Source organism: Hylobates moloch, unplaced genomic scaffold (genome assembly GCF_009828535.3).
Source record: "Hylobates moloch isolate HMO894 unplaced genomic scaffold, HMol_V3 SCAFFOLD_2, whole genome shotgun sequence".
Classification (NCBI taxonomy): domain Eukaryota; kingdom Metazoa; phylum Chordata; class Mammalia; order Primates; family Hylobatidae; genus Hylobates; species Hylobates moloch.
This window is the reverse complement of record NW_026652277.1, coordinates 60,378,724-60,404,483: the sequence shown is the minus strand read 5'-3', so window position 1 is coordinate 60,404,483 and position 25,760 is coordinate 60,378,724. Positions and strand designations below refer to the sequence as shown.

Sequence of the window (25,760 nt, the reverse complement as noted above, 5' to 3'; positions counted from 1 at the left end):
GGGCCAATACTCAACATTCTTAAAGAAAGGAATTTTCAAACCAGAATTTCATATCCAGCCAAACTAAGCTTCATAAGTGAAGGAGAAATAAAATCCTTTACAGACAAGCAAATGCTGAGAGATTTTGTCGCCACCAGGCCTGCCTTACAAGAGCTCCTGAAGGAAGCACTAAACATGGAAAGGAAAAACCAGTACCAGCCATGGCAAAAACATACCAAACTGTAAAGACCATCAACACTATGAAGAAACCGCATCGACTAACAGGCAAAATAACCAGCTAGCATCATAATAAGAGGATAAAATTCACACATAACAATATTAACCTTAAATATAAATGGGCTAAATGCCCGAAGTAAAAGACACACGCTGGCAAATTGGATAAAGAGTCAAAACCCATTGGCGTGCTGTATTCAGGAGACCCATCTCACTTGCAAAGAAACATATAGCCTCAAAATAAAGGGATGGAGGAATATTTACCAAGCAAATGGAAAACAAAACAAAACAAAACAAAACAAAAGCAGGGGTTGCAATCCTAGTGTCTGATAAAACAGACTTTAAACCAACAAAGATCAAAAAAGATAAGGAAAAGCATTACATAATGGTAAAGGGATCAATGCAACAAGAAGAGCTAACTATCTTAAATTTATATGCACCCAATACAGGAGCACCCAGATTCATAAAACAAATTCTTAGACACCTACAAAGAGACTTAGACTCCCACACAATAGTAGTGGGATACTTTAACACCCCACTGTCAATATTAGACAGATCGATGAGACAGAAAATTAACAAGAATATTCAGGACTTGAACTCAGCTCTGGACCAAGCAGACCTAATAGACATCTACATAACTCTCCACCCCAAATAAACCGACTATACATTTTTCTCAGCACCATGTCATACTTCTTCTAAAATTGACCACATAATTGGAAGTAAAACACTCCTCAGCAAATGCAAAAGAACAAAAATCATAACAAACAGCCTCTCAGACCACAGAGCAGTCAAATTAAGAAAATCACTCAAAACTGCACAACTACATAGAAACTGAACAATCTGCTCCTGAATGACTACTGGGTAAATATTGAAATTAAGGCAGAAATAAGTAAGTTCTTTGAAGCCAACGAGAACAAAGACACCACGTGCCAGAATCTCTAGGACACAACTAATAGATCTTCCTGCTTTCTCCGTGTGCATTTAGTGCCCACAAGAGAAAGAAGGAAAGATCTGAAATCGACACCCTAACATCACAATTAAAAGAACTAGAGAAGCAAGAGCAAACAAATTCGAAAGCTAGCAGAAGACAAGACATAACTAAGATCAGAGCAGAACTGAAGGAGATAGAGACATGAAAAGCTCTTGAAAATATCAATGAATCCAGGAGCTGATTTTTTGAAAAGATTAACAAAATAGATAGACCACTAGGCACACTAATAAAGAAGAGAGAAGAATCAAATAGACACAATAAAAAATGATAAAGGGGATATCATCACTGATCCCATGGAAATATAAACTACCATCAGAGAATACTATAAACACCTCTATGCAAATAAACTAGAAAATCTAGAAGAAATAGGTACATTCCTCGACACATACACCCTCCCAAGACTAAACCAGGAAGAAGTTGAATCCCTGAACAGACCAATAACAAGTTCTGAAATTGAGGCGATAATTAACAGACTAACAGCCAAAAAATGCCCAGAACCAGATGGATTCACAGCCAAATTCTACCAGAGGTACAAAGAGGAGCTGGTACCATTACTTCTGAAACTATTCCAAACAATAGAAAAAGAGGGACTCCTCTCTAACTCATGGAATGAGGCCAGCATCATCAGGATACCAAAACGTGGCAGAGACACAACAAAAAAGAAAATTTCAGGCCAATATCTCTGAAGAACATTGATGCAAAAATCCTCGGCAGACCAAATCCAGCAGCACATCAAAAAGCTTACCCACCATGATCAAGTTGACTTCGTCCCGGGGATGCAAGGCTGGTTCAAAATATGTAAATCAATCAACGTAATCCATCACATAAACAGAACCAATGACAAAAACCACATGATTATCTCAATAGATGCAGAAAAGGCCTTTGACAAAATTCAACAGCGCTTCCTGCTAACTACTCTCAATAAACTAGGTATTGATGGAATGTATCTCAAAATAATAAGAGCTATTTATGACAAATCCACAGCCAATATTACACTGAATGGGCAAAAATTAGAAGCATTGCCTTTGAAAACTGGCACAAGTCGGGGATGACTTCTCTCACCACTCCTGTTCAACATAGTGTTGGAAGTTCTGGCCAAGGAAATCAGGCAAGAGAAAGCAATAAAGCATATTCAATTAGGAAGAGAGGAAGTCAAATTATCTCTGTTTGCAGATGATATGATTGTGTATTTAGAAAACCCCATTGTCTCAGCCAAAAATCTACTTAAGCTGATAAGCAACTTCAGCAAAGTCTCAGGATACCAAATCAATGTGCAAAAATCACAAGCATTCCTATACACCAGTAATAGACAAATAGAGCCAAATCATGAGTGAACTCCCATTCACAGTCACTACAAACAGAATAAAATACCTAGGAATCCAACTTACAAGGTATGTGAAGGACCTCTTCAAGGAGAACTACAAACCACTGCTCAAAGAAATAAGAGAGGACACAAGCAATGCTCATGGATAGGAAGAATCAATATCATGAAAAATGGCCTTCCTGACCAAAGTAACTTATAGATTCAATGCTATCCCTATCAAGCTATGATTGACTTTCTTCAGAGAACTAGAAAAACTACTTTAAATTTCATATGGAACCAAAAAAGAGCCCGTATAGCCAAGACAATTCTAAGCAAAAAGAATAAAGCTGGAGGTATCATGCTACCTGACTTCAAACTATACTACAAGGCTACTGTAACTGTACAGTTGCAGTATAGTTTGGTACCAGTAAACAACATGGTACTGGCACCAAAACAGATATATAGACCAATGGAACAGAATAGAGGCCTTAGAAATAATACCACACATCTACAACCATCTGATCTTTGACAAATCTGACAAAAACGAGCAATGGGGAAAGGATTCCTTATTTAATAAATGGTGCTGGGAAAACTGGCTAGCCATATGTAGAAAGCTAAAACTAGACCTCTTCCTTACATCTTATACAAAAATTAACTCAAGACAGATTAAAGACTTAAATGTAAGAGCTAAAACCATAAAAACCCTAGAAGAAAACCTAGGCAATACCATTCAGGACATAGGCATGGGCAAAGACTTCATGACTAAAACACCAAAAACAATGGCAATAAAAGCCAAAATTGACAAATGGGATCTAATTAAACCAAAGAGCTTCTGCACAGCAAAAGAAACTACCATCAGAGGGAACAGGCAACCTACAGAATGGGAGAAAATTTTTGCAATCTATCCATCTATCCATCTGACAAAGGGCTAATATCCAGAATCTACAAGGAATTTAAACAAATTTACCAGAAAAAACAACCCCATCCAAAAGTGGGTGAAGGATATGAACAGACACTTCTCAAAAGAGGACATTTATGAGGCCAAAAAACATATGGAAAAAAAGCTCATCATCACCGGTCATTAGAGAAATGCAAATCAAGACCACAATGAGATACCATCTCATGCCACTTAGAATTGCAGTCATTAAAAAGTCAGGAAACAACAGATGCTGGAGAGCATGTGGAGAAAAGGGAAAGCTTTTACACTGTTGGTGGAAGTGTAAATTAGTTCAACCACTGTGGAAAAGAAAACCTCCAACCTCTCAACTATGTATATAGAAAGTTCAAGGAAAAGATCTCAGGTAATACTACAAAAATTGGGGAAGGATAGGTGGTCTATTGGTTTCCTATTAGTGCAGTACCAAGTTGTCACACTTAGTGTCTAAAATAGCACACATTTGTTATCTTGTAGCTCTGAAGGCCAGAAGTCTGGAATGGTTTCCACTAGGCTAAAATCAAGATGTTGGCAAGGCTGCTTTTTTTTCTTAAGGCTCTACAGAATAATCTGTCTTCTTGCTTTTCTTTTCCAGCTTCTAGAGGTTGTCTGCATTCCTTGGCTCATGGTCCTTTTCAATCTTTAAAGCCAGCAATGGCCCATCAAGTTGGTCTCACCTAGAATAGCTCTGATACTGATGCTTCTGTGTCTCTCCCACTTTTTAGGACTCTCACGATTACATTACATTAAGCCCACCTATATAACCAGGATATCCTATTTTAATATAAGCTAATTAGCAACCTTAATTCCCCTCCGCCATGTAACCTAACCTATTCAGAAGTTCCGGAAATTTGGACAGAGGCACTTGGGAAACCATTATGCTGCTGACCATAGGTGGTAGGAAGTTTAAATTTTATAGCTAAGGACAATAAGCATTCATTCATTTCTGAGGCAGATTAATATCGAAATATTTTACATTTATACAATTTTTCTAATTTAGAAATTTTGTGATATTTCCTCAGGATAAGATTAGGCATTTTTGACAAAAATATTGCTAAACTGATGTTGAATTCTCATGCATTACATCAAGAAGCATATGATATATTTGCATCTCATTATCCAAAATGTTATCTTGGATCATTAAACTAAGGTAGAATTTGCCCAGTTTTTTCACTGAAAAATTACAATTTTAACTTTGAAATTAATAAAGTATTTTGTGGGTAGATAATTTCAGACTATGTAACTATCCTGTTTCAAACTTTTGTCCACTGCTTTAAGCAGTCATTTATAATTCTTTGCTGGAACACACCAACAGTGTGGGGAGGTCAATTTTATAAGCCCACTGTCAAATTCACTTTCATTTATGGGCAGATATAACCTTCTGTTCAATTAATTAACAAGGTGTGTAGAAAAGAGATAACAAGCAGGCCTGAGGCTGCTACCCTTAGAAAAGCCTGCTTGCTAAGTTGGCCCTTGGTTGGGGTCTGGGAACTTAAATAATAAACACTTCCTGTACTGATACACAGGTTTACTTAAATGAGTGGCTCACTATGCCTAGACTGTACAAACGACATGGTTTATGCTGAATATCTACTTTCTATCTGGGAGTCTGGAATTTTGATATATGCTAGGAAGTAGATCCCCACTTGATCATTCTCCAAGAAAAACCCTGGGTGTTGAGTCTCTAGTGAGCTTCTCTGGTTGACAACACTTTACATGTGTTTTCACAGTTTGTTACCGGAGGAATTAGGCATGTTCTGTGTGACTCCACTGAGATTAGGTGCATGAGGCTTATGCCTAATTTCCTGCAGTCTTCACCCCATGTACCTTTTCCATTCCTGATTTTGCTTTGCATCCTTCACTTTAATATATATTAGCTATGAATACATTATATGCTGGGTCCTGTGAGTCATTCTAGTGAATCACCATACCTAGGGGTAGTTGTGGGGACCTCTGACATACAGGATTGATTAACCTGTCTACATTAAGACATACAGGCCGGGTACGGTGGCTCAAGCCTGTAATCCCAGCACTTTGGGAGGCTGAGGCGGGCGGATCACAAGGTCAGGAGGTCGAGATCATCCTGGCTAACACGGTGAAACCCCGTCTCTATGAAAAAATACAAAAAAATTAGCCAGGCATGGTGGCGGGCACCTGTAGTCCCAGCTACTCAGAAGGCTGAGTCGGGAGAATGGCGTGAACTGGGAGGCGGAGCTTGTAATGAGCCGCGATCGCGCCACTGCACTCCAGCCAGGGCGTCAGAGCAAGACTCCATCTCAAAAAAAAAAAAAAAAAAAAAAAAAAAAGGACATACAGATTCTAAATAATTTCTTGATACGTTGTATATGAATAGAATTACGCTAAATGAAACCAAGACAAGAAACCTGGCCCTATATTAAGAGACTCACAATATGGTGGCTGTGTCTGCATAGAAAAGTATCTAAAAATAATATTCAGGCCAGGCGCGGTGGCTCATGCCTGTAATCCTGGCATTTTGGGAAGCTGAGGTGGGTGGCTCACTTGAACTCAAGAGTTCAAGACCAGACTGGGCAAAATGGCAAAACTCCATCTCTACTAGAAATGCAAAAATTAGCTGGCCATGATGGCATGCACCTGTGGTCTCAGCTACTTGTGGGGCTGAGGCAGGAGGATCACTTAAACCTGGGAGGTCAAGGCTACAGTGAGCTGAGATGGTGCCACTGCACTCCTGTCCAGGTGACAGAGTGAAACCCCTGCAAAAAAATAATAATAGTATTAAATTAATTGAGTCAGAACAGAATATGGCAGATACAAGAAGCTTACTTCTTTAGGAGTTTCAGAGATGTAGACATTGTATCTTGTTCAGATTATCAGGAAAGCTAGAGTCATGTGAGTTAGCTTTAAATTAATAAGTAGGTCTTGACAGAACATGATAACCTGGAGGTAGAGGGAAGATATGATACCTGGAGTAGAGTTTTGGAAGGCAATGGAAATGAATAGAGTGCATGCCAAAAGAAGTGAAATATAGAGTGTATTAGAAATAAAATATAATAATAACCATTACCTATGGCACAAATTGGAATTTTCAAATGCTCTTGGTTAAAATCCTAATAATTTGAGTGCCTTATTTATAATTCACTTTTATGTAAAACTTATAGATTATTATAGAAAGACCATAAAACTTCCATGGCATTTTACAAGTATTCCTCTTAAACTCAGGCACAGAATTTATGCTTTACTGGTTCCTAATTATGTTTTTCTTTTCTGTCTCTTCTTTGTTAAGGTTCATCATGAATGAGAAATGGGACACAAACTCTTCAGAAAACTGGCATCCCATCTGTAGTGTCAATGACACAAAGCATCATCTGTACTCAGATATTAATATTACCTATGTGAACTACTATCTTCACCAGCCTCAAGTGGCAGCAATCTTCATTATTTCCTACTTTCTGATATTCTTTTTGTGCATGGTGGGAAATACTGTGGTTTGCTTTATTGTAATGAGGAACAAACATATGCACACAGTCACTAATCTCTTCATCTTAAACCTGGCCATAAGTGATTTACTAGTTGGCATATTCTGCATGCCTATAACACTGCTGGACAATATTATAGCAGGTATGTTGGCTTTTATGCAGCTCGAAGATAATATGAAATATTTGTCCCATATTTCGACAGTGATTGGCAGGGCTGTTCATTCATTCATTTATTCACAGATATTTATGGAATTCCAGGAACTGATCTGGGCACCTGCCCTCATTGGATCTACATTCTGAAGGAGTAGATGGACAATAAACAAATAGTTATATAATTAGAGAATGAGAATGATTCTGGAGGAAAGTAAAAGTGATATAATAGAAACAGAAAGTGGAGGCTGCTATTTTTATAGAGTATTCACTGGAGGTCATGAGAAAATAAGATTTAGTATGTCTTACCTGAAGCCTTTGAATTTTCTTAATAAAGTTCAGGGCACATATAAGATGATAGAAATATCACTAAGAACTGTAAGCTCCAAAGAACTGATACATCTGATTTGAGTTAATGCAATGTCTTCAATCTAACATAAGTAGAAATTTAGGCTCTTATTTGGTTAGCTGGAGTTTTTGAGAGAAGATGCAACAATCTTAATGATTCTTCAAAAATTGGTAGTTTATGCGTGCAACATAAGTAAGTTTACATTGTAAAGCTTAGGGTAGCACCCTATAGTACTTCTGGGCCCAGAGAAGTACTTTACCTTACTGCATAGATCTGAGTTTTTGTGATGTTTATTATTAAAAAAAATTTTATCGAGGACGTGATGAAAGGACTGTTCCCTTCACCCTTTCGAGGGACTGGTGAAGGGGTGGCTCCCTTACTCGTAGTTTAGCACTACCTTACATGCTCCTGAAGTGCAGGAAAAATGTATCTCCAGCTTCCAATACACTTTTTGTACACAATACCAGCTTAATAAGTATTTGTTGTATTAATTAAAGATCAGTGCTAACATTATTGACATTCCGAATCTGTGTAATAAAAAAGAAAATCAAAAGAATATCAAATATATTTAGAACAGCATGAGCCATAACAAAGCTCATATACTTTTATAGCATTCAGCATCAATTTACTGAAAGATAGGAAAAGAGATTTCTCTTAGGAGTTTTCCTGTTTCCTTCCTTTCTCTGGAGTGGGACTCAGGGAGAGTTCAGAGCACCAGTTCTGTCAGTCACATACTGCATAGATCTGACTTTTTGTGATGTTTATCATTAAAAAAAAATTTATTGAGGATATGATAAAATCCGTTCCCTTGACCCCTTTTCGGGACTGGTGAAGGGGCGGCTCCCTTACTCCACCTGCAACTCTCAAGCCCCTTGTGGGAGGGGTAGCTTGCAGGTGAGCAGGTGCAGGAGCTAGGGCAAGTGCTTTTGGATGCCAGCAGGAACTAATCCTGTACCAGCCCCACGGTTGTGTCTAGAAGTTGGCTGTGATCCCTGGAGCCCCAGAGAGCAGACGGCTGAATGTTAACCAGCTCAGTGGAGGGTCAGGGTGACAGTATTTTGCACCTGCCCTCTTGGTACCTGAGTTCCTGTCTGGCATTCGGGAAGAATCAGGTCACATGAACAAATTGAAGGGCGGTGAATGTGGAGGATTTTATTGAGCGGTGGAAGTGGCTCTCAGCAGGATAGAGAGCTGGAACCGGGATGGAGTGGGAAGATGATTGATGGTCCCCGGCTGAACTCCTCTCCAACCATAGTCTCCAATGCCCAGCTGTTTTTTTTCTCGATGTTCAGACGCTTCTTGTCTTCTCTCCTTCTCTGCCGCACCACTCTGCTGCTGTGCCATTGGAACCTGGGGTTTTCATAGGTATAGGATGGGGGGCGTGGCAGGGCAGGGTGATTTTGAAAAAGGCAACGTTCAGGTGGGAAAACAGGACTGCATGTTCTCACTTAGAGCCACAAGGTCCAAGCTTGAGGGTGGAGTCCCTGCCAGGGACTCCGTCCTTTTCTAACTAGCATTTCCTTGCCTCACATCCATATCGGTTACATTATCAAGATACTGTGCTAAACAAAAAGAGTGTGTACAAATTGATAAAAATTATTGTTATCTCTCTCAGACAAGTTTTTTTTATTTAACTTCTATTTTTAATTCGACTTCTATTCTTAATTCAGGGATACATGTACAAGTTTATTACACAAGTAAACTTGTGTCATGGGGGTTTGTTGTACAGATTATTTTGTCACCCAGGTATAAAGCCTATTACCCATTTTTTTTTTTTTTTTCTGAGTCTCTTCGTCCTTACTCCCTCTACCCTCTGATAGGCCCCAGTATGTGTCATTCACCTCTATCTCATCATTAGCTCCCACGTATAAGTAGTAACATGTAGTATTTGGTTTCCTGTTCCCGCATTAGTTTGCTGAAGATAATGGCCTCCAGCTCCATCCATGTTCCTTCAGAGGACATGAGCTCATTCTTTCTTATGGCTACATAGTATTCCATGGTGTATATGTACCACATTTTCTTTATTCATCTACCACTGATGGGTATTTAGATTGATTCCATGTCTTTGCTATCGTGAATAGTGCTGCAATGAACATACACATACATGTGTCTTTATAGTAGAACAATTTATATTCCTCTGGGTATACACCTAGTATTGGGATTGCTGGGTTGAATGGTAGTTCTGTCTTTAGGTCTTTGAGGCATTGCCACATTGTCCTCCAGAATGGTTGAACTCATTTACATTTCCCACCAACAGTGTGAAAGTGTTCATTTTTCTCCACAATTTTGCCAACATCTGTTATTTTTTGACTTTTTAATAGTAGCCACTCTGACTGGTGTGGGATGATATCCCATTGTGGTTTTTATTTGCATTTCTCTAATATTCAGTGATGTTGAGCTTTTTTTCATATGTTGGTTGGCCACATGTATGTCTTCTTTTGAAAAATATCTGTTCATGTCCTTTGCCCACTTTTTAATGGGGTTGTTTATTTTTTGTAAATTTGTTTAAGTTCCTTTTAGATGCTGGATATTAAACCTTAGTCAAATGCAAAGTTTGCAAAAATTTTCTCTCAGTATGTAGGTTGTCTGTTTACTCTGTTGATATTTTCTTTTGTCATGTGGAAGCTCTTTAGTTTAATTATTAATAGATTCCATTTGTAAATTTTTGCATTTGTTGATTGCTTTTGGTGTCTTCCTAGTGAAATTTTTGCCTGTTCCTATGTCCAGAATGGTATTGTCTAGTTGTCTTCCAGAGTTTTCATAGTTTTGGGTTTTACCTTTAAGTCCTTAATCCATCTTGAGTTAATTTTTGTACATGGTAAAAGGAAGGGGTCTGGTTTCAATCTTCTGCACATGGCTAGCCAGTTATCCCAGCACCATTTATTAAATAGGGAGTCCTTTCCCCATTATTTGCCCATTGTTTTTGTCAGCTTTGTTGAAGGTTAGATATTTGTAGGTGCATGGACTTGTTTCTGGGTTCTCTATTCTGTTCCATTGGTCTATGTGTCTATTTTTGTACTAGTACCATGCTGTTTTTGTTACCAAAGCCTTGTGGTACAGTTTGAAGTTGGGTAGCATAATGCCTCCAGCTTTGTTCTTTTTACTTAGTATTCCTTTGGCTATTTAGGCTCTTTTTTGGTTCCATATGAATTTTAAAATAATTTTTCTAGTTCTGTAAAGAATGTCATTGGTAATTTAATAGGGATAGCATGGAATCTATAAATTGCTTTGGGCAGTGTGGCCATTTTCATGATATTGATTCTTCCTATCCGTGGGCATGGAGTGTTTTTCTATTTGTTTGTGTCATCATGGATTTCTTTGAACAATGTTTTGTAGTTCTCCTTGTAGAAATCTTTCACCTCCCTAGTTGGCTGTATTCCTAGATATTTTATTCTGTTTGTGGAAATTTTGAATGAGATTGAGTTCCTGATTTGACTCTCGGCTTGACTGTTGTGGATGTATAGGAATGCTAGTGATTTTTGTACATTGATTTTTTTTATCCTGAGACTTTTAGGGAAGTTATTTTGCCAATAAAAAGTGCTCTCAATATTTTGTCCCATACATATTTTAAATTACATTAATTATTTTAAAGTTCTTGCATACAAATTACCCATCCTTGGCCAGGCAGAGTGGCTCACACCTGTAATCCCAGCATTTTGGGAGGCCAAGGCAGATCACTTGAGGTCAGGAATTCAAGACTAGCCTGGCCAACATGGTGAAACTCCATGTCTACGAAAAATACAAAAATTAGCCTGGTATGGTGGCATGCACCTGTAATTCCAGCCACTCAGGAAGCTGAAGCATGATAATTGCTTGAACCCTGGAGGCAGAGGTTGCAGTGAGCCGAGATTGTGCCACTGCGCTCCAGCCTGGGTGACAGAGCGAGACTCTGTCTCCAAAAATAAAAAATAAAAATTACCCATCTTTAGCTCTTTGTTTGCATTCTCAGGAGGCAGCCACCTTTGGCAATTTTTGCTTTTTTTTTTTGTAATTACTACTGTATTTCTAAATAACATGTTTTCAATATTTTTTCTTCAAACTCTCATAGACGTAAATTGAGTTGTCATCAACTTTCACCACATCAGCACAAACATACATTCATACACTTCAACTTCTCACATTATCCTGGTATAATTATATCACAATTTTTGTTTGAATCAACCTACAGAATATACATTCTTATTTTACATATATCTTATCCCTGCTGAGCCTTGGAAAGTGCTGTATCAATTTCTCTCTTATAAAATGTTTTTCATTTTCCTAGATTTATTAAGGGTATATTTTGATTTGCTTAGTTTGGGTGTGTACCCATTAGTAATGTATCCTCAAATTCGCTTCCAGAGGTGTTACTCTCTTGTCAATACCTTTAAACACATCAGGTATCTATAAATATGCCTTTCCTGGTGTTTTCTGTTCTCTTATCTTTATAGGAACACATTACTCTCAGGGCAGAGCAGCTTCTGCTCTGGGATACCCCTTCACTGATACCCTAACAACTCTCTTAACCTCTCTTTGTGTACAATCCCATTTTCTGGATGCCATGTCCACTTCTTTTTTGGTTTATTCCTTTCTGAGAAATGGTTTATTCCTTTCTGAGAAATGGTATATTGAGATGAAACGTTTGAGCTCTTATTTGTCTGCAAGTATCTTTATTCTGCCCTCACACTTAATTAGTTAGCTGTATGAAGCAGTCTAGGTTGGAAATTTCTTCTGTCAGAATTTCAAAGGATTTACTCTATTGCTACTGCTGTAAAATATGCTATTACTGCTGAAAAAATATGATATTTAATTCTTTCTTCTTTTGCCCATGATTTGTATTTTATTGTCTTATGGAAAGCTTTTAGAACTTCCCTTTATCCCTAATGTTCTCAATTCCATGAAACTATGCTTTGAAGTAAGCCTTTTTATTTTGTATTTATTGTGCTGGACATAAATTCTGGCTTTTCTATCTGCAAATGAGTGGCCTTTAATCTTAGGGAATTTTCTTGTGGAGTTCTTTTCTGTTTTTCTTTCTTCTACTCATATCAATCAGATATTAGAGATTCTGGATTGCTCTTTTAATTTTTTTCATCTTTTTACTTTAAGTTTTTGCGCCTCATTCTTCTATTTTCAAAGATTTTCTCAACTTTCTCTTTTAAACTTTATGTTGAACTCCTCAATACTGTTACCATATCTTAAATATTTTGAGTTATTTTTATTTTCTGCATATTTCTGTAGTTCCCACCATGATACAACAGTATCATGATACAAACAGTATCAGGCACATGTTTCACAGACAAAGTGCATTATATCTCTGGGGTTATTAGTAATTTTTTTTCTGTTTTCTATTTTTCATATGTCTGACTCAATTTGGTTTTCCTATAAGTATTTTTCTTCCTATGTGTGTTAGTCTTTTTCTTTTATGTTTGAGGTTTCCCTAGTGTTAACTGCTTATTTTTCATTGCATTTAAAAATTGTTTTAATTTGTTTTTTTTAGTTAATATGGGTACATATGTGTATATTTATGGGGTACATATGATGTTTTGATATAGGCATATAATGTGTAATAATCATATTATGGTAATAATCGTATTAGGGCATTTGGGATATCCATCACCTCAAGCATTTATCATTTCTTTGTGTTAAGAACATTTCAATTCTACTCTTAGTTATTGCTAAATATACAATAAATTATTCTTTACTATAGTCACTCTGTTGTGCTATCATATACTAGCTCTGAGGCTGGGTGCAGTGGCTCATGCCTGTAATTTCAACACTTTGGGAGGCCAAGGTGAGAGGATTACTTGAGCCTAGGAGTTCAAAACCAGCCTGGGCAACATAGTGAGACCCCATCTCTACTAAAAATTTTTTAAAAAACAACTGGTGTGGTGGACTGCACCTGTATTCCCAGCTACTCAGGAGCTGGAGGTAGGAGGATGGCTTGAGCCTGGGGACCGGGTGGTGGTGTGAGCACAGGGGTTAAGGCTACAGTGAGCCATGATTACACCACTGCACTCCACCCTGTCTCGAAACAAAGAAACAAACAAACCAAACCAAAACAAAACACCACCAGAAAAAAAAAGACTAGATTTAGTTAACTGCTTCTTAGCTTCTGTGTTTCAGAGTGAGGCATAGGGTGGCTGCCTGGAAGTTCTGCATGCCTGGAGGATAAGGTTAGGACCACTGTCCACTTCATTAGTCTGGACTATTCATTGGGAAATTTACAACTGTCAAAATCTGCATATCAGTGTTATTGAACAGGTCACTTTTTCCAGAAGGAGATTTTCTAACGTACTGCCGTAGGAATGTAGGGCTGGCTGTTACATTCCACATTGCCATGCAGTGCAGCGATATACCTTCGCTTAATCCTTCTGCCTCACAGTGGCACTCATTACCCCTACACCTGGTGACTCGGGGTTTAGAGTACTTATGGTTCTGCCTCCTCAGAGAGTAAATTTCCATTCTTCTATCGACATGGGGGAAAAGCCAGTGGCATCTAATTGGATTTATACATAATTTCCACCAATCATGTTGTTTTCTCAACCCACATTTAGTAGTATCTGGCACTTTAATTTCTAAGGATTTATGCTTTATCCTACACCTATCATTTCACTGGAATTGCGTGAGGGAGATAAGGTAAAATATATGCTTAATATTCCATGTTCAATCAACGGCTACACACACTTTTTTGCATTTTTGTTGACAAATAATACTATCATAAGCTAACACATTTTAGAACTGAAAAAGACATATTCTCTTTTGGTTTCCACTCACTACAGTCACTCAAGCATTTATTTTAATATGATCTGGATAGGTGACTTTTAAAAGATATACTTGAATTATTTAGGTTATTTAAAGATACTTTATGGGTAAGAATATTTTGTTTCAGAAAATAAATTGCAGAAAAATTAAAAAATAAATTTCAAAACTCTGAGAAATGCATAATATTCATCTTTTGAGAAATGAGAATATTTGCTAGGAGAAGAATATTGTTCCTTTTCTGTAATAGCAGATGGGGGTTTAGAATATCAAACTACTACAATAATTTTATTATTTTCTCTTATAAACTTTAGCTAAGGTTTAGTAGGAAAGTAATACTTTTGTTTATGCAAAGTGCTCTTTATTCTGGATGTGTCTCTGGGGTAAATTGTCTCATTTCATTCTATATTAATAAATACATTTTATTCTGTATGTAACTCCTGATTCCTCATAATTTTGGGGTGCCTTTCCAAACTAGAGAACCGACATTCTGACTGTTTATTCATTTAAAGGGCATTATTGCATCAGACTCAATGGTTTAGACTCTGGAGTCTTACTGCCCAGGTTCAAATTCTTAAAGTGCTCCTAACTAGCTGTGGCAAAGTATGTAATATTTGTTTATTTGTTACCTCGTCTATATTGTGAGGAAAATAACAAAGCCTTCAAAAGCTTGTTGTGAGGATTAGGTATGTTAATAGACAGAGACCACTTATAGTGCCTGGAATGTGATAACTACTATGTAAGTTTTGACGTTATTTTTAGTGTACTGAAAAACAGAGCTCTGGACATATTAGGGGAAATACTGAGAAACATTGATTATTCTCTGCCTATCATGTAGAAAACAGTTACATTAGTCTTTGTTTCCACAACTTTCTATTTTCATTTCCAGTGAGATTTTGAAAATATGATCTTTTGAAAGACTGTTTCATTCTCCTTTCAGGATGGCCATTTGGAAACACAATGTGCAAGATCAGTGGATTGGTTCAGGGAATATCTGTCGCAGCTTCAGTCTTTACGTTAGTTGCAATTGCTGTAGATAGGTAAGTCTGCACCAAACTCTGAAACCAGAAAAATGGGCATGTCTGCAACTAGTATAGCAGAAAAATATATAACCTACTAAATTTGGACGTATCTTTTCAAATTGTATTCACAATATCTACCTCTTTTTTAAAATTATTATACTTTAAGTTCTAGAGTACATGTGCACAACGTGCAGGTTTCTTCCATATGTATGCATGTGCCATGTTGGTGTGCCGCACCCATCAACTCGTCATTTACATTAGGTATTTCTCCTAATGTTATCCCTGCCCCTGCACCCCACCCAATGGCAGGCCCCAGTGTGTGATATTCCCCACCCTGTGTCCAAGTGTTCTCATTGTTCTATTCCCATCTATGAGTGAGAACATGTGGTGTTTGGTTTTCTGTCCTTGTGATAGTTTGCTCAGAATGATGGTTTCCAGCTGCATCCATGTCCCTGTAAAGGACATGAACTCATCCTTTTTTTGTGGCTGCATAGTATTCCATGGTGTATATGTGCCATAATTTTCTTAATCCAGTATATCATTGAAGGATATTTTGGTTGGTTCCAAGTCTTTGCTATTGTGTATAGTGCCACAATAAACATCCGTGTGCATGTGTCTTTATAGTAGCGTGCTTTATAATCCTTTGGGTATATACCCAGTAATGGGATGGCTGGGTCAAATGGTATTTCTAGTTCTAGATCCTTCAGGAATCGCCACACTGTCTTCCCCAGTGACTGAACTAGTTTACACTCCCACCAACAATGTAAAAGTGTTCCAATTTCTGCACACCCTCTCCAGCATCTGTTGTTTCCTGACTTTTTAATGATGGCCTTTCTAACTGCTGTGAGATGGTATCACATTGTGGTTGTGATTTGCATTTCTCTGATGACCAGTGATGATGATCATTTTTTCATATGTCTGTTGGTTGCACAAATGTCTTCTTTTGAGAAGTATCTGTTCATATACTTTGCCCACTTTTTGATGTGGTTGTTTGTTTTTTTCTTGTAAATTTGTTTAAGTTCTTTGTAGATTCTGTATATTAGCACTTTGTCAGATGGGTAGATTGCAAAAATTTTCTCCCATTCTGTAGGTTGCCTGTTCACTCTGATGGTAGTTTCTTTTGCTGTGCAGAAGTTCTTTAGTTTAATTAGATCCCATTTGTCAATTTTGGTTTTTGTTGCCATTGCTTTTTTTGTTTTAGTCATGAAGACTTTGCCCATGCCTATGTCCTGAATGGTATTGCTTAGGTTTTCTTCTAGGGTTTTTATGGTTTCAGGTCTAACATTTAAGTCTTTAATCCATCTTGAATTAATTTTTATGTAAGGTGTAAGGAAGGGATCCAGTTTCAGCTTTCTACATATGGCTAGCCAGTTTTCCCAGCACCATTTATTAAATAGGGATCCTTTCCTCATTGCTTGTTTTTGTCAGCTTTGTCAAAAATCAGATGGATGTAGATGTGTGGTGTTATTTCTCAGGCCTCTGTTCTGTTCCATTGGTCTATATCTCTGTTTTGGTGCCAGTACCATGCTGTTTTGGTTACTGTAGCCTTCTAGTATAGTTTGAAGTTGGGTAGCATGATGCCTCCAGCTTGGTTCTTTTGGCTTAGGATTGTCTTGGCCATGCAAGCTCTTTTTTTGGTTCCATATGAACTTTAAAGTAGATTTTTCCAATTCTGTGAAGAAAGTCAATGGTAGCTTGATGGGGATGGCATTGAATCTATAAATTACCTTGGGCAGTATGGTCATTTTCACAATATTGATTCTTTCTATTCATGAGCATGAATGTTCTTCCATTTGTGTGTGTCCTCTTTTATTTCGTTGAGCAGTGGTTTGTAGTTCTACTTGAAGAGGTCCTTCACATCCCTTGTAAGTTGGATTCCTAGGTATTTTATTTCTTTGTAGCAATTGTGAATGGGAGTCCACTCATGATTTGGCTCTCTGTTTGTCTGTTATTGGTGTATAGGAATGCTTGTGATTTTTGCACATTGATTTTGTATCCTGAGACTTTACTGAAGTTACTTATCAGCTTAAGGAGATTTTGGGCTGAGATGATGGGGTTTCCTAAATATGCAGTCATGTCATCTGCAAACAGGGACAGTTTGACTTCCTCTTTTCCTAATTGAATACCCTTTATTTCTTTCTCTTGCCTGACTGACTTGGCCAGAACTTCCAAAACTATGTTGAATAGGAGTGGTGAGAGAGGTCATCCCTGACTTGTGCCAGTTTTCAAAGGGAATGCTTCCAGTTTTTGCCCATTCAGTATGATACTGGCTGTGGGTTTGTCATAAATAGCTCTTATTATTTTGAGATACATCCCATCAATACCTAGTTTATTGAGAGTTTTTAGCATGAAGGGCTGTTGAATTTTGTCAAAGGCCTTTTCTGCATCTATTGAGATAATCATGTGGTTTTGTCTTTGGTTCTGTTTATGTGATTGATTACATGTATTGATTTGTGTACCTTGAAACAACCTTGCATCCCAGGGATGACGCCAACTTGATCTTGGTGGATAAGCTTTATGATGTGTGGCTGGATTCAGTTTGCCAGTATTTTATTGAGGATTTTTGCACTGATATTCATCAGGGATATTCCTCCAAAATTCTGTTTTTTGGTTGTGTCTCTGCCAGGCTTTGGTATCAGGATGATGCTGGCCTCATAAAATGAGTTAGGGAGAATTCCCTCTTTTTCTATTGATTGGAATAGTTTCAGAAGGAATGGTACAAACTCCTTTTTGTACCACTGGTAGAATTCAGCTGTGAGTCCATCTGTTCCTGGACTTTTTTTGGTGGGTAGGCTATTAATTATTGCCTCGATTTCAGAGCCTGTTATTGGTGTATTCAGCAATTCAATTTCTTCCTGGTTTAGTCTTGGGAGGGTGTATGTGTCGAGGAATTTATCTATTTCTTCTAGATTTTTTAGTTTATTTGAGTAGAGGTGTTGATAGTATTCTCTGATGGTAGTTTGTGTTTCTGTGAGATTGGTGGTGATATCCACTTTATCATTGTTCATTGCATCTATTTGATTCTTCTCTCTTTTCTTCTTTACTAGTCTTGCTAGCAGTCTATCAATTTTGTTGATCTTTTCAAACAACCTGCTCCTGGATTCATTGATTTTTTGAAGAGTTTTTGTATCTCTATCTCCTGCAGTTCTACTCTGATCTTAGTTATTTCTTGCCTTCTGCTAGCTTTTGAATTAGTTTCCTCCTGCTTCTCTAGTTCTTTTAATTATGATGTTAGGGTGTTGATTTTAGATCTTTCCTGCTTTTCTTGTGAGCATTTAGTGCTATAAATTTCCCTCTACACACTGTTTTAAATGTGTCCCAGAGATTCTGGTGTGTTGTATCTTTGTTCTCATTGGTATTAAAGAACATCTTTATTTCTGCCTTCATTTCATTATGTACCCAGTAGTCATGCAGGAGCAGGTTGTTCAGTTTCCATACAGTTGTGCTGTTTTGAGTGAGTTTCTTAATCCTGAGTTCTAATTTGATTGCACTGTGGTCTGAGAGACAGTTTGTTGTGATTTCTGTTCTTTTGCATTTGCTGAGGAGTGCTTTACTTCCAACTATGTGGTCAATTTTGTTATAAGTGTGATATCATGCTTAGAAGAATGTATATTCTGTTGATTTGGGATGGAGAGTTCTGTAGATGTCTATTAGGTCCGCTTGGTGCAAAGCTGAGTTCAAGTCCTGGATATCATTGTTAACCTTCTATCTCATTGATCTGTCTAATATTGACAGTGGGGTGTTAAATCCTCCCATTATTATTGTGTGGGAGTCTAAGTCACTTTGTAGGTCTCTAAGGACTTGCTTTATGCATCTGGGTGCTCCTGTATTGGGTGCATATATATTTAGGATTGTTATTTCTTCTTGCTGAATTGATTCCTTTACCGTTATGTAATGACCTTCTTTGTCTCTTTTGATCTTTGTTGGTTTAACGTCTGTTTTATCAGAGACTAGGGTTGCAACCCCTGCCTTTTTTTGCTTTCCATTTGCTTGGTAGATCTTCCTCCATCCCTTTCTTTTGATTCTATGTGTGTCTCTGCATGTGAGATGGGTCTCCTGAATAGGGCACTGTGATGGATCTTGACTCTATCCAATTTGCCAGTCTGTGTCTTTTAATTGGGGCATTTATCCCATTTACATTTAAAGTTAATAGTGTTATATTTGAATTTGATCTTGTCATTGGGCAAGAGTGTCCCGATTTTCCAGGTACAGTCTGTCATGGCTTCCCTTGTCTAGGAAAGGGAAATCCCCCAATGCCTTGCACTTCCCAGCTGAGGCAATGCCCTGCCCTGCTTTGGCTCACCCTGAGTGGGCTGCACCCACTGTCCAACCAGTCCCGGTGAGATGAACCAGGAACCTCAGGTGGAAATGCAGAAATAATCCATCTTCTGTGCCTATCACGCTGGGAGCTGCAGACCAGAGCTGTTCCTATCCAGCCATTTTGGAAAGGAACCTGAGAATATCTACCTCTTCAAGAGCAACATACTTACTAAAGTTTCAGTAATAAGAAAATGAAACTGTTGAATTTTTCCATACTTTAAAAATAAATAATTGGAGATGGTAAAATTTCCCTATTTTTCACACTACGATATAGACGTTTCTAACAGCAGAAATGCAAATGAGCTAAAATAAATCTGAAATTTTATCTAGATTTTAAGATTGAAAATCATTCATCCATTCATTCATTCACACATGTTGTTGAGCATTTATGATGTGCCAGATACTGGGCTGGATTGGTAACATCTAAAACAAATTAGAAGTCCTGCCTCAGGAAGGCTACAATCTAGCAGAGCAGGCAAAGTCATTAACAAATATTTACAAATAATGCTTTCTAATAGGGGACCAGTGTTTGGCAGCTATGCAAAAGAGATAATAATCAATTCTACCTAAGAGGACAGGGAGTGGTGGATTCACAAAAGAGGTGAGACCTTCTGATTCCTTGAGGAGTCAGAAATTCACCCTTAGAAGAAACTGGGAAAAGGGCATCCCTTAAGACAAATATATACTTATGGCATTGAAATAGAAGGCACTTGTTCAGAGAAGTGCAGAGAGGTAGTTCAGCTGGAACAAGGAAGGTGAAGTGATAAGTTTGTCTGCAAAGAGAGAGATTTATTATGAGAAATTGGCTCACGTAATTATGAAAACTGAGAAATCTCAGAATATGCTGCCTGTAAATTGGAGACCTCAGAAAGCCAGTGATATTATTCAGTCCAAGTTCCAAAGCCTGAGAACTAGGGATAGCCAATTGTGCAATTGGCCATTTGTGTAAATTGCATCCTGTGGGCAGGAGAAGATGATATGAGATGTCCTAGCTCAAGCACTGAAGCAGTGAAAAAAGGAGGCAAATTCCTCCTTCCTCAACTTCTTGTTCTATTCAGGCCCTCAAAGGACTGGATGATGCCTCCCTACACTGGGAGGGCAATCCACTTTACCGAATCCATTGATTAAGATGCTAATCTTATCCAGAAACACTTTTATAGGCGCATCCAGAAATAAGATTCAATCTCGACAACCCTTGGCCCAGTCAAGTTGATAGATTAGCCATCACACTTTCATAGCAGAGACTCTCAGTGCCCTGCCAGATCTCTTAAACTTTCAGTGGGTTCTGTCTTACATCCAACTGCCAGTATCTTCATCTCTGTATCTCAAATCCAAATTGTGCAAAATCTCAGTTCCTAAGCAGAACAGACAAGAAATGCCAGACGGCCGGGCGCGGTGGCTCAAGCTTGTAATCCCAGCATTTTGGGAGGCCGAGGCGGGCGGATCATGAGGTCAGGAGATCGAGACCACGGTGAAACCCCGTCTCTACTAAAAATACAAAAAAAAAAATTAGCCGGGCGTGGTGGTGGGCGCCTGTAGTCCCAGCTACTCGGAGAGGCTGAGGCAGGAAAATGGCGTGAACCCAGGAGGCAGAGCTTGCAGTGAGCCGAGATTGCGCCACTGCACTCCAGCCTGGGCGACAGAGAGAGACTCCGTCTCAAAAAAAAAAAAAAAAAAAAAAAAGAAATGCCAGACAATTAATACCCCTAGCAATAGCCCTCAACTAAAATCTCATGAGAGTTGATGTACTCACCATTCTCTCCCCTTGGGTTGCATAATTCTGCAACAAATGGTTTGATTCACATCCCTCACTACCTACTTTCTCATTAATGAATGACTTCTCTATACTTTCAGTTATCTATTGATATATAATGAACCACCCCCAAATCAAACCACGTAGTGAGTTAAAATGACAGCAATATATATTATGTCATGAATCTGTGATATGTACAGATTTAGAAAGTACAGCTTGTCTCTGTTCTACTTGATGTCAGGTGGAGCATCTTCAAGGTTAGGGCTGAACCTTCTTTCACTCTCATGTTGATACCTAGTCCAGGGAGACTTGAATATGTGGGGGCTAAGAGAGCTTTGTCTCTATTGGTCTCTCCAAATGGGCTCTCCAACAAGGCTACTTTAAGGTACCTGGACTTCTTATATGTCAGTTCAGGGCTCTGACGGTCTGGGTCCCAGAAGAGAATACCAGCAAAAATCATGATGTGGTATCATTTTTGTTGCATTCTATTCATGAGATTGAGTCATCAATCCTTAGCCAAGGAAAAGGGAATAGAATTTGGAAGCAATGTCAAAGAACTTGGAAATGTTTTAAAACTACCTCATCTTTATTTCTTGCACTTGCACTCAAATACTTTCTTTTCAGGGCTAGCTTTTGCAGGAAACCAAACTAAAAAAACTTCCAAGCTGACTTCTCCTGACTAAATCATTTGCCTGAATTTTACAGTTACATTCCAAAGCACCTACCGTACAACTTCAACTGCACATTCAACAAAAGGCACCTTAAATTAAACATGCCCAGAGCTGAACTCATTAGTCCAAGCCCCACACCATACACAAACAAAATAAAAGGCAGCTTTTTTTCTCATGCTCCCCAAATCAATGAATGGCAGGACCACTCACTCAATTCAAACAAAAAACCTGAGCTTTATCCTTGAATCTCCTTTGTGTCAACTTTGCTGTCACTCTCCAAATTCTATTATTTCTGAGTGCTAACTAGTTCTGAACCAGGCCACTGTCCTTTTGTCACTTGGAATACTGAGATTGTTTTCTAACTGGCCTTAGGGCTTCAGGAAGCCAACCTCCAATTTATTTTTTTCTCATAGCAGCCCAAATAAGCGTCTTAAATTGTAAAAATGATCCTGCCTTTTACCATGTAAATCCTTCAATGAATCCCCATTGCTCTTTAAATGAAGTCCAAACGTTTTAGCAGAATTTTAGTAATTATTATATAGTTTTTAATATTTTTATATTTCCATTGTCTATTTCTCAGCAGGGACTATTCTCTATCGTATTCATCTTTGCCTTCCTAAAAATATACACACAAACACATATATATGTATGTGTACAAATAAGTATATATACTCATATATGTACATTTATTAAACAAATATGTAAGTACATATATTTGTTATAAATACAAATATATAAGTATATATGTACAGATATACATATGTACTTTTATATTTGTTCATTATTACTTTTATTGTTAACAGTGTTTGCTATACTCCATTTATTCAAATTTTGAGTTAAAGTTTATCTTGTATGTCAATATATGTACTTATATATTTGTTTAATAAGTAAATGAAACAATAATATCCAAAACCCTATTAGTAGGTATTCAAAAAGAGCAAAATACATAAGTTTGTGTCTATGAAATTACCCACAATTTCAGGGCGGGTGAATGGGAGGATTCTGGGATTAGAAGACTGGAAGAACACTTGAAGGTGAAGAGAGAAGATCTTACACATGAAGAAGTTATAATGAATGACAGCAGAGCAGTCAAAGCCCAAGCTAACTAGTCATTCTATGAAGATAAGTTAGATGAGTTAATTTGGAGTTGCTGCTCAGCCACTTAAAGCTCTACATTTTCTTGTCTACAGATCTGGAATGTAACAATTTTCATAGCATTTCAGTTTTATGGAGTCATAAAAATCAAAGAAGATTAAATAGGTAATAGTTACTTTTAAAAAATATAAAATGTTACACAATTGCATAATAGTATGATTATCTTATGACTAACATAATGAAATTCAATAATAATAACAAGATCCACAATATCAAAATCATAGTAAAATGAATCAGGCTTACTCTACATACTGATGCTGAATTTTTGTACTCACCAGAGGACATAGAATGTTAGGAAGGCTCATAATCAGAACTCATAATGAATACTCTCAGATTTTTACAGCTGTAAAGCAAATCAGCAAAATACTTAGTGGCTTTAAACAATATTGGTTTATTATATCTCATGATTTTGTGGGTTAACTGGGCACATCTTTGTTCACCCACCTGCTCCATGTGTTATAACTGGAATCACTCCTGTTGCAGCATTATTCTGGGAGCTAAACTGGGGCTGGAACATCCAAAATGGCTAAGCTCTTATCTCCCAGAATCTTTCTCTACATACTTTTCATCTAATTCAAATTTCTTGGAAATTGAAGGCTGGATTTTAAGAGGAAGCATTCCAGGAGGACCTGCCCCATATGCAAGCGTATAAAATGCTTCTGCTTGCATCATGTTTGCTAATATCCTATTGGTCAAAGCAAGTTACAGATAATGCGTAGGGGACCACACAAGAGCCTGAGGGATAAAAGGGTCATTGATTGCTACAGATTAGCAGTCTACCACAGCCTAACAGAGCTACCTATCTAAAGAGGACACTGTAGAGGTTGAGTTTGAGCTCTGAAGCCAAACTACTTGTGTTAAAATCCTGTGTAATTATTGGTAGCATTTTTACATTTTCCAAGTCTGTTTTCCTATCTTTTAAGCAAGGATGCTTAAAGAGATGGTCCATGCAAATTAATGGAACAGGGTCTGAAACAGTTTTAGGCATTCATGTTCATTATTACTTTTTATTATTAATAGTGTCTGCTATACTCCATTTGTTCAAATTTTGAATTAAAATTTATCTCGTATCAATTGCAGAAAATGACAATGCGTGCCTTTCTACTACAAATGGTAACTTTCTATATTTTTGAGGGGACTGTGAGGTGAGAGGCCTGTAACTACATAAATAAATTTGGTGTATGACTTGGTCAGAAGTGATGAAGCAGTGCCTCATTTATATTTGTCTTTAATTGCAGGTTCCGGTGTGTGGTCTACCCTTTTAAGCCAAAGCTCACTATCAAGACAGCATTTGTCATTATTATGATCATCTGGGTCCTAGCTGTCACCATTATGTCTCCATCTGCAGTAATGTTACACGTGCAAGAAGAAAAATATTACCGAGTGAGACTCAACTCGCAGAATAAAACCAGTCCAGTCTACTGGTGCCGGGAAGACTGGCCAAATCAGGAAATGAGGAAGATCTACACTACTGTGCTGTTTGCCAACATCTACCTGGCTCCCCTCTCCATCATTGTCATCATGTATGGAAGGATTGGAATTTCACTCTTCAGGGCTGCAGTTCCTCACACAGGCAGGCAAAACCAGGAGCAGTGGCATGTGGTGTCCAAGAAGAAGCAGAAGGTCATTAAGATGCTCCTGATTGTGGCCCTGCTTTTTATTCTCTCATGGCTGCCCCTGTGGACTCTAATGATGCTCTCAGACTATGCTGACCTTTCTCCAAATGAACTGCAGATTATCAATATCTACATCTACCCTTTCGCACACTGGCTGGCATTCGGCAACAGCAGTGTCAATCCCATCATTTATGGTTTCTTCAATGAGAATTTCCGCCGTGGTTTCCAAGAAGCTTTCCAGCTCCAGCTCTGCCAAAAAGGAGCAAAGCCTATGGAAGCTTATGCACTAAAAGCTAAAAGCCACGTGCTCATAAACACATCTAACCAGCTTGTCCAGGAAGCTACATTGCAAAACCCTCATGGGGAAAACTAGCTTTATAGGAAAAGTGCTGAAAAACCCCAACAGGAATTAGTGATGGAAGATTAAAAGAAGCTACTAACAGCAGTGAGATTTAAAAAGAGCTAGTGTGATAGTCCTAACTCTACTATGCATTATATATTTAAATACCATTGCTTTTTGTGGCTTCGCACTTCAAATTTTTCAAAGAATATTCTAAATAAAACATTTACCGAAAGCCCTCTCTGGCAAAAAAATAAAAATAAACAAAAATGGTCATAAGATCATAAACGATCTTATGTTGTACAAAAATACGTAGAGTGACTCAGACATGTTTTCATGAATAAATACATTTCTAGAGAACACTTCACAAAGCCTCATCTTTCCCAACTTAACCATTTGTGTATGCGTCAAATCAAGCCTGCACGCGTGCACGCATGTGTGTGTGTATTTTCCCCAAATGGTGATGATGAGCAGTGCTTTGCATGAAACTAGATTTCATCAATTTCTCCTTTGATTTTGGATTTAAAATTTTAGACTACGAGACTACTACTCTGCTTATGTTTTTAAACTGTACTTGGTTTTCTAAGAAATACATTCGATCACATGAAATTCTCTGCTGTTGTTTTTCTCATTTCCATTACTTCATTTGGGTTAATCTACAAAGGCAAGATATTATAGGTCCATGGGTAATTATATCACAGAGGCCCTCACTTTCCGTAGTACCAAATAAAGGGACACATGTTTCTTTAT

General features: G+C 37.8%; 1 protein-coding gene across 1 annotated transcript; it reads left to right on the top strand.

The window, feature by feature from the left end:
- The first annotated feature begins 6,710 nt into the window (after positions 1 to 6,710).
- On the top strand, positions 6,711 to 25,043 carry NPFFR2 (neuropeptide FF receptor 2). Its single transcript, XM_032164227.2, has 3 exons — positions 6,711 to 7,038; positions 15,074 to 15,173; positions 24,293 to 25,043. Exons 1-3 carry the CDS (start codon positions 6,711 to 6,713, stop codon positions 25,041 to 25,043), a joined length of 1,179 nt encoding a protein of 392 aa, XP_032020118.1.
- The last annotated feature ends 717 nt before the right edge of the window (positions 25,044 to 25,760 follow it).